The following is a 13,461-nucleotide window of genomic DNA, read 5'->3' on the forward strand; positions in this document are numbered from 1 at the left end:
TGTGTGTACACCTACCGCCTCTCTTCTTAGCTGGACGAAGAACTGTTTGCACTTGAAGGAGATTTTCACGATTTTCAACCTGGAAGCAACGACAAAAAAAACAATGCAAAGCCAAGTTAGTATCTCCAAGCGATGAAGAGCCTTTCATCTGTAACAGGATGATGACGTTGAATTTCTACCATTGGGTTAACTCAGTGGTTTCACAACCTTTCACTTCTCAAAACTCTGGGGACCCCAGACATCCAGGACACATTCAGCTTTTTGCTAAAATGATTAAAATGTCAATCATATGTTGTTTTTTTTCTATTGTGTTTCAAGGCCAGGATGAGATTTTTGAGCACAAAGGGAGGAATTTTTCCCTCTCAATGTACGACGTTTTTTACACCCAGGTGAGCTCATAAAGTAATGACACGGCTGGAAATGAATGCTGGACACATGAGGCATGAATGAGAGACAGACAGAGATACTGAAAGTAACTGGGTAAATGTCTTGTAGCCTAATAAAGGCAGAATGTTCCAATATATTTTACTTTGCTCAATGACTACACCTTTCAGGGGACCCCATTTGGGGTTTGGACCCCAAGCTTTAAACTCAAGGTCAGTCAAGTCTTTTGGAAAATATCAGTAATAGTAATGCATAATCAGTGTGGGAATCTTAAACAAAAAATGATACAAGACATACACAGCATTCATTTCATTAACCCTTTTTATTTCCTTTATGGAACTTAAAGGTTGGAAAAACCATCATATCGCCACACTGCCTGTTTCAAAAGCAGCTTTCTCCTATCTCTGAGGGAAGCTTTATGATGAATTAATCAAACACATATATTGTGGTGTTACTGCACCACAAAAACGTTGAGAGATTCATCTGAATGAATAAATTCATAGTTTAACTTTTTATTTAAAAACTGACATATAACATACTTTAACAACTGAATTAAAACCATTTGTACAATATTTTTTAAAGAGGCTTCAAAAATATTTTTTAATAAAATATTGACGTAGCTGTAATGGAAATGTGATCTTTGTAGCTGTTCTGAGGTCTGGGACCAGGCTAGGTATATTTGGTTATCTGTTAAATTTTAAATAAATACTTCAGTCGTTACACATTTGTAAGAGCTTGAACTATTTTTGAAGCCGTCAAAAATTACATTTCCTCAAGTCCAACCAATTGTTAGCATTCATAACTGGCACAGTGTTTCTTAGTGTTTAAAAGCAGAGCAGGGAACTATTTCTCTTTCAGGATTAACTACAATGAAATAGAATTTTTATCCACATGTCTCAACGAACCGCCTGTTCTCTAAGTAAGCTGCCCCACGTGTCCCACCCCAACTGTTCATTTAACCTCCAACCCCTTCTTCTTTGTATAGCTGCAGGGTGGGGGTTATAAGACTAACACCACACCGGAGTACCCCAGTGGTTCAAGATGCTCATCTATGTCCATCACCCTTTGTGTTAACTAGTCCTGCATACATTGAAAGCTGCAAAGATGTTCAAATCGCAGTACCAGGTCTGCTGATGAGCAGCAGAGTAACATAATCCCTTCCTAGAGCTCTGTTGCTGCTGTGACTCATCGCTCCCTGCTAAATATATTTTACATACTTACTCACACACGCATGCATGGGCAAAAAAATAAAAAAATCACACAAACACAGACACACTCATGCTTAGGCAGAGTGTGAGTCATGCCCCATCTAAGTGTGGCTCATTTGTCAAGCTGCTGTGAACAGAAATAGGAAAGAGGCAAAACATCTAAATGCCTCTCTCTTCCTCCCTCTGTTGACCCTTCCATACAGTATCGCACAGTTTGATTCATCCCAGAGAAGAAGAAAAAAACGAGAAGACAAGGGAGAGGTGATGGGACTAGTTGCAGAAACAATGGCCCTTGTTGAAGACAGGGTCAAGATAGAGAAGACGCAGAGGAGAGAGAAAGTAAATGTAAGCACATGCAGAGGAGAAGCTGTTGACTATTATGCGTCTCCCTCCCTCTGCTTTTCACACATGGTAGTGGGCAGCTGCTCGGGACGCACGCCACTGTTGATCTCTAAATTTAGCTCAACTGACGGGATATGCACACATGCAAACACACATTGACCTGAGCTGTTTTTACTCCACACAAGAAGACTTTGCAGTGATTTCAATCATTTCAAGGAGACTTGTATCCAACTCTGATTTGTGTCACTTGAACCTGATTATGCTGTTTAATAGGAAGCTTTGTGCATTTGCTCCTTTTTTTTCTAGCCCAGCGATATAGAACAAATTATTTATTCGTTTATTGCAGAATTATGTTTACACTCAAGATGCATGTTTGTCAGAGTATTGGGAGAGCACAGAGCATGACATTACAACATGTTTAGCGGGCTACTTTCTTAATCCACGTCACCAACTCTTTATGTCTCAAACCGGATTCAGGTCAGTTGGTCAACTTAAGTAAGCAGCATCTCTGCTTACCGCTCGCACAGTTTTTAAACATGAAAGGGCTTAATGCTGTGATTTTAATAACTAGGATCTTCAGCTTTAGAACGGTAGAGAATCTCTACTCATAATTCAGCTCCAGGCAGCCTCTACTGACTTCCTCTTGCTGCCAAAAAAAAGAGACTCAGAAGCCGTTTTCACACACTGCACTCCTGAAAAGTTCTAGAAAATTTCAGGACAGCTTGCACCTGAAATCTTTCACACATGACCCTCACAGCCAGTGGTTTCCCTGTACAAATTCATATTTATAACAAGAGTGTGACAAAGAACATAAGCAGGGAGAAGTGAGCAGAAAATAGTATGAAGCAGCTTCAATATCAGAACATTTTCAGGAGTTGTGTGCATGAGTGAAATGGCAAAGAGAAACTTCTTTATTGATCCCGAGGGTAATTCACTAGTTTTAAACCCTTGTTGATTGGTTTTAGAGAAGAGGAGTCCTCTGTGGATAACTCAGCACCATGTAAAACCCTCTGAATGACGCACACTGAAGGATCATATTGAGACTTGTTTTGTAAAGATCACTGCACGCCATGCAGTCTGTGTACAACCTCACGTCTAAAATAAACCACATAGCAAATAACAAACTGACTAAATGTCTGTCATCCTGATGTCCTCTTGACTGGTGACTCCAATTGTCTAGAGGGGGAGCCTTATCTAAATCCTCAAGAGAACATCCACACTGTATCTTTATCATCTCAATTCAATCCTTTAACTTTTCGTCACCATATGGGGAGGAAAGTCGCCAGATTTATGTGATCCCGACAAAGTCAGTATCCCAAAATCCTTCAATCTAGAAAGCTTACATGAGCAAACACAAACTAAACTAAACTGTCCATAAACACACAGATGACCCAAGCTGCCATGTGCATTCGGTCAAAGTGTGTGTGCCTGTGTGTGTGTGTGTGTGTGTGTGTGTGTGTGTGTGTGTGTGTTAAGCCGACACATGAGTGAATTATCTTTTGGAGTTACAGGGATTTGAGCAGATACTGTCCAACCCCAGCGACCATTAACATTTAGCCTCCCACAGTGCAGCAGCAGAGTAAAGGAGATTTCCAAGAATCGATGCTTTGGAGAGAGAACCGGAGCCGGAAACATAAAGACTGATGAGAGTAAGTGAATTAGACAGAGACAAAAAAAAAAAAATATATATATATATATATATATATATATATATATATAAATAAAGAGAGACGCAGAGCAACCAGATTTGATCCTTTAATATTTCCAGGAAACCTAGTTAAATATTAAGCCCTCTCCCTAGAAAAATCAGGTGGAATCATCTACATAATTCTCGAAAAGAATCCAACTATGGCTTAAACATTAATACGCAATGCCAATAATCACTGTGTGAGAGGTTACTCAAATATGGAGCAGTGCATTTCTCAGTTAGAAAGGCTCCCTGGTAGCGTTTCAAGTAGACCTGGCTGCAGATTGATGGACAGACAGGTGTTTTTGTGACAAGAAACATCTGCAGTGTGAGTCCCAAGCAAATGAGATATCTGGGGGGGGTGGACTGTCTTCTTGTTAGCAGAATATGTGAAGCACAGAGAGAAAGAAATCAAATGTTACAGTGGAGCTTCACATAAAGAACGTATTTTAAATATAAACTTATCAATTGAGATGGTCTAAGTCAGTGTTTCTCAACTAGTGTGTCGAGACCCAAAAGAGGGTCACAGAGCCATTTTTAGTGGGTCGCCAATGTGTGCCTAAAAGAAAAAATAATGTGTCAAAAAGTGTCAAAACGCTTTTTTGACATCTTTCTTTCTTTCGTCACGTTTTGTACTGTCGGAGGTCCATACTGCACAATCTTTCATCGAACAAATCTGATTGGTTGAAAAATATCTGAAGTTCGGGTCGCAATTTTTCATGAAAGGTTGGTGGTGGGTCCTGAGGCATGACCAGTTGAGAACCACTGGTCTAAGTAACCTGTTCTTCATCCATAGCTCCACTCAATCACTCCTGAGAGCTGGCAGACTTCTACTTTTTTTTTCTTTTTTATACACCTTTCTTATGGGCTTCTCAAAGATGTAACTCAAGTTATTTAACCTCTGATAGCAAGCTCAATTTCTGCAGTAACGGTTTGTTTTCAGGTGCACATGCTTGTTGAAAAAGCACGTGTTTCATTTGAAATCTCTTTCTGTCTTCTTGACCCAGCTGGTTTGGGCAGATGGCTGTTCCCCAATGAGTCTGGTTCGGCTTAAGGTTTTTGCTTGTTTAATAAAAAAAAAAAAACGTTTTTGCTGCAAAGTGTTTGTTTGAGGAGAATTAACTTTGGCCACTGTAAATAGGTGTAACAAAGAATATGGTCCAGACCTTGTCTTTGTGCAAAGTGTCATGGAATAACTTTTGCTGCGATTATGAACTACACAAACAAGTTTATTGAAAAATCTAGATGAAAAATTAAACATCCCCATTTGCTGTTTTGTTGGAACTACAGACCCTTCCAGCTGCACATTAAAACCCAGTATATTATGATGACCTTACTGGATTAACAGTGTTATCTTTTATATAAATGTTATACAACAACACCACACGACATTTCTACATTTTGAGAGAAAGGTTGGAAAATAAATTCACTTGTAGGCTGCCATTGTAGTTTCCACTGCAATCCACTCTGGTGACTGACATCAGATGGTTGCATCGTTCTTCCCCTAATACTCTTTTCTGTATGTGAGTGTCATCCATTTGAGCTCACTGTTAGTGAAGGGGACAATAATAAAGAGGTTACTTGCAATGTTGATCTCTGGATGTCACTAACCAGCGGGGATTGCAATGGAAACAACGAGAGCGGCCCACAAGTGAATATATATATATTTTTTTTTTTGTACGACATACATATAAGATAACAATGTAAATCCAATAAGTTAAAACAATTCTAATTAATAAACAAGGTTATTTTAAACAACAGCACCTCTTCGACTGCTGCTCAGTTCCAAGGCATCCAACAGGGTTCAGTCCTTGGTCCTCACCTGTTCTTTGTCTATTTAGCCACTTTTATACTGCGCTTACGAAAAAGTGCCGTAACTAAGCCCAGCTTTGTACATTCATATTGACTCCGCAATGGCGTAATATTCTTGTCCCAGTCACATTTTGTGGTTGGGAGAGCACAGCACATCGGGAGCTCCACAGACACACTGTCAGACATGCACAAACACACAACTTTCACTACCCGCTGGCTCAGCTGATCCTGTCTCACCCTGTAACGCCACTTTGTTACTACCTCCAAAGACGGTACAGGGGGATCACTCTGTCCCCCAATTAAGCCTCCGGGACATTCAGAGTGATGGCGAAACGTCACAGGGACATAAATATTGTGCCTTGAAACAGCATCCTGAATAGGACTTTTGTTAATCCTCCATTCTCCAGCCTGATCCTGTCTTACTGATATTAGAGCCCAGCTGTAAGTCAACTTTCTAACCCTAACCTTTTCTAAGTACAGAATAACATGATTGTTTGCTAAAACCACAAACAGTATCTCCCTCAAAACTGACAATTTCACTCAATCCCTACGCAACTATTGGCTTAAAGCTGACTGAAACTCCATTTCTAAACAGCCTTCTCAAATGTTTTTCTGTTTTTGTTCTAACTTTCTTCTTCTTATTTACCAGATAAAAAAAAAAGCTACTGATAAATATTGCAGTGACACTTGGGTTAAGGGCAGGCACATTTAATGACTCATGTAATTTGATGTTTTTGTGTGTGGGTGTGTCACTCACCATGGGAAATAGTTGATCCGTACCCTGTTCTTGTAAACCACAATCCCGGCAGACATAACCCCAATAAGAATCTCTGTGTTGCTCTGGTCCTGAAGAGAGGGAAAAGTGGGTTAAGAAATTAGATTAAACTAATTTTCTTGTGCTACATTATAAAGACAGAAACGTTTGATTTAAATGTCTAATGGCATTTTTCTTTCTTGATTACTTCATTGCTGCTCAATTGAAAAAATAAATAGTTTTACTATAAATTCCTTTATTGATCATTACAGCCCTTAAAAAACCCCATCTTTAAAAAAAAAAAAAAAATACCCTCATGATATTTGGGGTTTAGGGCCTACCAGAACATGTCACATGGTTTCATGTGATATCAAGTAAACAAGTTTGGCCAATCTGCTTCTCTCTACTGCTCAGCTACATTTCTGCAAGTTGTGGGCTTAAACTCAGCTGTACAAAGCAGCTCCTCCAACTTGTTCTCATTCCTCCTCCGCTACTGCAGAAAAGAAAACATCCTTGGGTCAACAATGTTTTGACTGCAGATTGGGATTTTGTAAAATAAATTCTGATATCACTGGTTAACAGTGAATATAGACTCTTTTTTTTTTTTTTTTTCGATCTCGTGTTTCTCAAGTTTTTTGTGGAGGAAAGGAAGGAGTGAGATGGACACACTGAAATTTAAGAAGCACTACCAACAGGTCGCATGACTTTTGACTTGGGAGAAAAAACTCTAAAGCCATAGAGAAAAACAGATAACCAAACAGAAACATCCCTAGAAAGATTTTAACACACACACACACACACACACACACACACACACACACACACACACACACACACACACACACACACACACACACACACACACACACACACACACACACACACACACACACACACACACACACACACACACACACACACACACACACACACACACACTAAAGCAGGCAGGTGTTAAGAGTCACTGAGTCAAACCTTACTTACCCTTGCATAGTGCAGCTCAACCCCGTAGAGCTCCAGCGTTCGTGCTGTGTTCAGATAATTAAACTCTGACTCGGCAGGAGATAGACCGCTGAGCGAGGGAGAGAGTGGGAAAAAGAGAGAGAGAAAGAGAGAGAGAGGGAGTGGGAACATGAGAGAGAGAGAGAGAGAGAGAGAGAGAGAGGAAGAGAGAGGGAGAAGGGGGGAGACAGAAAGAAAGGGAGAGAAAGAGAGAGAGAGTACAAGGACAGACAGGAATGAGGTTGAAGGTGGGAGCGATGATGACAGGGTAGGAGGGGAGGAGAGTACATCAGAGAGACAGATGGGGGACAGAAAGTGAAGAGGGGTAAAACAAAAGAAAAAGTGTTACTTTTTTAAATGTTACCAAGGTCTCGCTCATGGTGGATAAATAATGCATCTCTCTAAATCACAGAACACGGTGTACAGTCTTAACTTGTCTAGAGATAACCAACATGTTTGAAAGATCTGTTTGATTTTTACTAAATAACTGATTTTCTTTTTTTTTTTTTTTTTTTTAATTAGTCAGGTTACAACGTTGATATGTAAAGTAAACTTAGACAATGTTTCCATGTGAACTAGCAGTATTTGGGCTTTATCTAACTGTAGCTAACTACATTTAACATTTTACTGAACACATGACACCATGACCATGATAGAGCTGCTTTTTCTCATCTTGTCTTTTACTGATGATAGGACCCAGGAAACATTGTTGTTTTAATACTGGATGGGAATCTTGATTAATTAAAGGACTGTTTGTGTGTTAGCATAAACCTGAATGTCTTCTTTTTTTTTTTTTTTTTTTTTTTTACAGATTCCTGAATTAAGAAATTTTTTTTTCATATAGTTCAATATTATGTGCTCATGTGAAAAAATACAGAACTTCAACTACAGCAAACATAAACTGTATAGTTATAACAGTTTCTTGTACGTGTATGAGCATCTGTGTGCTTGAATCTGTGTCTCTGTGTACCTGTGCTGCTGGTGATGTTTTGAGACCTCTTTGTGGAAGTCTTGAGGGGGATTGGGGATGAAGCAGTATTCCGACAGATAGCCGGATGAATGCTCCGTTTCACTGTAATCCCCCAGTTCAGCTAAAGGGGGGGGGGGGAGGGAGAGAGAGAGAGAGAGAGAGAGATAGATTGTCAATGCATCCTTGCTATCCCAATTGAACAGTCATAGTGGAGAAATGATTAATTCATTTTTTTGTAATAAACTGGTGCAAATCAACGCATAGCAAAATCTGTTAAAATCTAAATCTCTCTAACAAAGAGAACGGTTTATCCTTGTGTCATTGAAAACATACAAGTCAAATACTGGTCTTGACTTGTGTGCCATGTTTTATAATTGAGTTGTTTCTTCTAACGCATTGTCCGAGCATAATCTATCATTTTCTGACCACAACCTGCTTATTTACAGCAGAAATGGACAACTGACAATGAGAACCATCGAGCCAATTCAACCATAACCATCTGAAGTGAAAAATATTCTCAGGATACAAATGTTTTATGCTATAGCTTGACAACAAAGAAATAACACCAAACCAGCAACAAACATGGAGCCTTCGTCATCATCCTTTGTTTTTTTCACATATCTTTCTTTGACTCATAGTGTTGGATGTTTCTTGTTTAATTTGTGGTGTGAATGAGTTTACTCTGGGGAGCTTCTGTACTATTACAATCTCCATCATACAAAAATGAAGCTTCACACCTCGGCTGAAAATTCTCACAGCCTCTAACAATCCTCTTCGATGACAAAAGTGTGCATTTTATCCTTGTGCACATACAGGATATCTCTGGATTTAATCTTAGTGTTGAGGACCACAGAACAATGGAATCATTCTGTGCATTGAAGTGTTATTTCATACGGAGGTGCATGAGTTAGTGTTACTATGCCCTTTCAGATCTTGAACCAAGCCAAGTAGCAACACAAGCCTGGTACAGTCATGTTATCAGGAAATATACCAAGTTGGTCCAAAGAGATGCTAAGATTGTTAATGTGAATACAGCAAATCAAATCAAATCCATGTCGTTTGACAAATGAAAGTCAAATAGTAGATCATATAGCATGGACCAAAGCCTTTTAAACATGCCTCAAAATATCAGATGAAAGAACAAATCAGTTGAACTACAATATAAAGGAAGTAGGGATTTTATATATGATACTCAAAGATCTATGTTAGCTCTCTGAGCGCTCACAGTGAACGAGCACAAAGCAAATCACCAAAGCCTTTAGCTCACTAGCTGGCAGTCGAAGCTCAGAATCATCAATTCGCTCAAGTAGTCCCTGGACTAACCTTAGTAGCCAGTAGCCTAAGCATATTGAGCGACAAATCAATTCAAGCTGAAAAGCTTATTGATGTGCACACTCCAGGGAGAAATTTATGTTCAGCCAATAGCTTACATCTTCACACAGTGGGCTGGTATTTCTTTTTTTTTTATGCTGTGGTCATGACTTAAACAAGATTCAATGTTAAGGCCAATGAAGCTCAAAGGACTGGCTGACAGCCTGATCGCTCCGATTGTGTCCATCTTTGGATGTGAAATCCATATGCAAGCGATGACAGGATTTAAGTGGAAAGACTAACCTGAGCTCATTCTTCTTTAAAATGATTTTATTGAGTAGTTGAACCATTAAAAGAAGATATTAAACTCTCTGTTTGAGATGATGGATTTCTGTTTTTTTTTGGGGGGGTTAACCTGGTGTAAGTGTAGATGCATGATTTCCCTAAGCTTACCCTAAACAACAATTGATAGAAAATCTGATTGTATGTTTACTCTATAAGCACCCAGCGCTATCAATATGAATACATTTTAAAAAGCAGCCGTATGCAAATCAATTAAAAACAGCTTTAAGGCCCTGACACACCATGGAGATTGTGAGCGATCGTCGCCCTAGTTTTTGTGGTGTGTCCAGCTCTGTCACTACCCATCAGCCCTGTCGGTCCCCTCCGCCTTTTTTTTTGCCGAAAAGACATGTTGAATCAGTGTAGGTATGTGTGTTGGTGAGAGTAATCACTGTGATTGGCTGTTCAGCTAGGCGAATCGGTGCACAAGAAGAAAAACAGAAATAAACGACTTCAACTTTTTATCAGACATTATTCTCGATTAAAAGTGCCTATATCACGAGTGGTGAGCACACGGTGTGAAAATGGTCTTCTCGTATCATAACAATGGTTCATGTATCTGCATTCTTCTCCGTCCTCGTCCTCTTCCGGTTTCCCCTTTTTAGAATAACGATTACAGACTACCGCCGCCTGCTGGCATGGAGAGTTATTTCCTCTCATGCATGCGCAGTACATGGTGGTTGGCCGTCCGCTGTAGTCTTTGCGGTGTGTTCAAGTGCAACTTTTTTGGCCGAGACAAAAGGCGTCGGGAGGCGTCTTGAGGTGATGCCACAGTCGACCTTCGTCGCCACTAGTTCTTACTTGGTGTGTCAGGGCCTTTAGTGTTTGATGATGCAACATTTTCATAAATATGAAATGCTGCATTAACCAAGGCCACATCTCCTGTTAAAGAACAGTATAAATAAAAATGGGGTATTTCCGGATTTCTTTCACCAAAATGCCTCGATACTAAGGAGGGGAATGCCGTGCTTTTCAGACAGCATTTGGTCAATTTAAAACAAGAATCCAGGCCTGCTGGGTGGGATTTGTGGTGTGTTGAGAATGCATGCGTAAGTGTAGGATTTAAAGTGATCACTGCTGGCACTTGGGGCTCAGCTAACTGAATTAGCAGCATAGCAGCTGCTTCAAGACGGGTTTTTATTTTTATTTTCCCAAAGCAAACATTTATCTTCATAATCTGGGCTGGCACTGAGGGAAGTGACAACATGCACCTAGCAACCGAGTGTGCGTGTGTGTGCATGTGTGTGTGGCTGGGGGTAAAAAGCAGTAGTGTCATGATGTTGGTAGTCTAGACCAAATCTCTTCACTGACCTATATACAGTAGCTGTGCAAATTCCCTACAAAATACACCAGAGAGGTGGAGGAGAGAGGAGGGAGGCGGCAGAAAAAAAGGGATAAGCAGAGAGTGATGAGAAAGACCAAACAGAGATAAAAAGATAGAGACAGACAGAAGGCAAAACAGGCTGCGTGAAAACAATGAGCAGCAGTTAAAAAAAAAAAAAAAAAAAGAGAGAGAGAGAAAGAGCGAGTGAGACGGACAGACAGAGCAGTGTGTCAGGAGTCATTATTGTGATGACAGAGGGGCCCAGTCAGCATTTAACCCACACGCTACATCACAACAGTAGATGAGATTAGCGCTGAGGCTGAAAGTCCGCTGGCATGAGCTCGGCTGTGGGTCGGAAGAGACGGTTTTTAAACCAGTGGTTTCTGCTACATGTCAGCCATGAGGTGCTGGAACAGTGTTATAAGCAAGGAACAAAACAGAGGAGCTGCTGAGTGCTATATCATTTATCTGTTTGCCAAGTAAATGTCGGCTTTAAAATGTCTGCTTCAGTCATTTATTGTCAATTCTATTCTGAAAACAATATCATCAGAGATTTTGTTCTTTTAGGCTTTAAGTACAAAGCTTCACGGTTTCTAGAAATACTTTCCATTTGTTTACCTCCCCATATCTGGCCAACAAGGAGTCCCAACAGTGAAGAAAAGTGAACCAACACTACATTCAATATTGATGTCATTGCAGACACAATCAAATATCACCACACGGCTTAATTGAATCATAATGGCTTCGGAGCACCGGCTATAAATGCACTGGAGCGACCACAGTCATTACATTTAACAGTGTGAGCAGCTTAAGACAGGCCTAATGAATTGCCTTTTCCACCGCTGTGTGTAGAGTGGATGTATCCAGGGAGCAGTACTTACATTGAACAGCATAGGATGCCAGCAGTGCTGCCGTGTTGTGTGGACAGGGCAATCTGGAAATCACAGGAACACACACACAAAATCTTACATAAAGATATTCAGTATGGGATCAATGCACAATACAATACAGCTCATTTGAAAGATTTATAAGAACTGTTACATCTCTTGTGAGAATTCAGATATAAAACAATCTCAAATGCAACAACTATAACTCTATTGCAGCCGCTCTGTGTGAGGTCACTGTCTCTCTACAGCGACAGCTAATATGCAAAGGACACACTCACCTTCCAGTTAATAAATCCTGCTTGATCTGAAGGAAATATTGGTACCTGAGAGGGGACAACACAATGCATTAGGATAAGAGACCAGTGCAAAAATCCCTTAGTATTTATTGGGTTTAATATCATTTCTGATGGTAGATACCCTTTAGAAGAGGTCTTTGTTTAAAGGGGCTATATGTAACTTTCAAAAATACTGCGCTTGTAGCGATACCGCATGACCGTTAGGCGAACCGCACCAGTAACCTGTTGCTCGCTCTCCCTTGCGAGCTCGTCATACGTGCTCGTACGTACACAAACGAGCATCATCATCGGCCGCGAAACACTGGATATTTACCGGCATAATGTTTACAGAGGAGGTAAGTGGTCATACACATGTGAAAGTCTGTGAAGGAGTCTGTGTGTCTGTATTCATTCATCATCCTACAAACGAGAGCAGGAGTGAGTGATGAGTTTGTCCGCCTTTGAGAGCTCCTAGGGCGGATAGAAGTGTGTGGAAGGCGGCATCTGGCTATATCGGGAGTTTGTACTGTTGATCTCTGTAAGCGGAGCGGAGTGAGGAGGACGTTGCATAAAATGTCACTTCCTGGAGCTTTCGCGGAAAATACGACCTGGGGAAACTTTTTATACAGGCAACACAGATCGACAGTGAACATCTACTTTTTCACATCAGTTAACCGTTCGCTTATTAATGGGCGATAAAAAACGATTTATACCTGTAAAAAGTTACATATAGCCCCTTTAATTAGAAGTATAATTAAGCCCTTTTTTTCTTTGAGAACTGTCTCTCCTGGGGTGGAGATGGTCTATTGGTTAGGTTGCTCCGCATGCTACAGTCCTCCAAGAGTGAGGCCCGGGTTCGAGATCGACCTATGCCTCATTTCCCACATGTCATTCCCAACTCTCTCTCTCTCCCAGGCTTCCTACTCTATCCACGGTGCCATCAAAATAAAGGAAAAAAGCCTCAAAATAAATCTTTCCTTTCTTGTCCTATTCAAATAAATGTTCATGATAAACCTCACAGAATTGTAAGAACATGTTCTTATAATTTAAACTGATTACTAAGGTAGTTTTAAGGAGGGAGGATAAGCAGAGAAAACAGTCTTGCTTAACTATCAGGATCGGGTGTTAGACTTGACTGGATTGCACAACACACCAGATTCACA

The 13,461-nt window shown here is 40.3% G+C and overlaps 1 protein-coding gene across 2 annotated transcripts in view; it reads right to left on the reverse strand.

The window, feature by feature from the left end:
* Positions 1–13,461, reverse strand: part of ptpn4a (protein tyrosine phosphatase non-receptor type 4a) — a 79,929-nt gene that overhangs the window by 23,705 nt on the left and 42,763 nt on the right. For both annotated transcript variants that reach the window (XM_020647846.3, XM_020647847.3), the window contains exons 6-11: positions 12,302–12,346; positions 12,018–12,070; positions 8,160–8,280; positions 7,172–7,259; positions 6,191–6,279; positions 16–79 (exon numbers count right to left, since the gene is read on the reverse strand). In XM_020647846.3, coding sequence (XP_020503502.1) covers positions 16–79; positions 6,191–6,279; positions 7,172–7,259; positions 8,160–8,280; positions 12,018–12,070; positions 12,302–12,346 — 460 coding nt within the window. The remainder of the gene's footprint in view (positions 1–15; positions 80–6,190; positions 6,280–7,171; positions 7,260–8,159; positions 8,281–12,017; positions 12,071–12,301; positions 12,347–13,461) is intronic.

This window comes from Labrus bergylta, chromosome 13 (assembly GCF_963930695.1).
Source record: "Labrus bergylta chromosome 13, fLabBer1.1, whole genome shotgun sequence".
In the NCBI taxonomy this organism is placed as follows: Eukaryota; Metazoa; Chordata; class Actinopteri; order Labriformes; family Labridae; genus Labrus; species Labrus bergylta.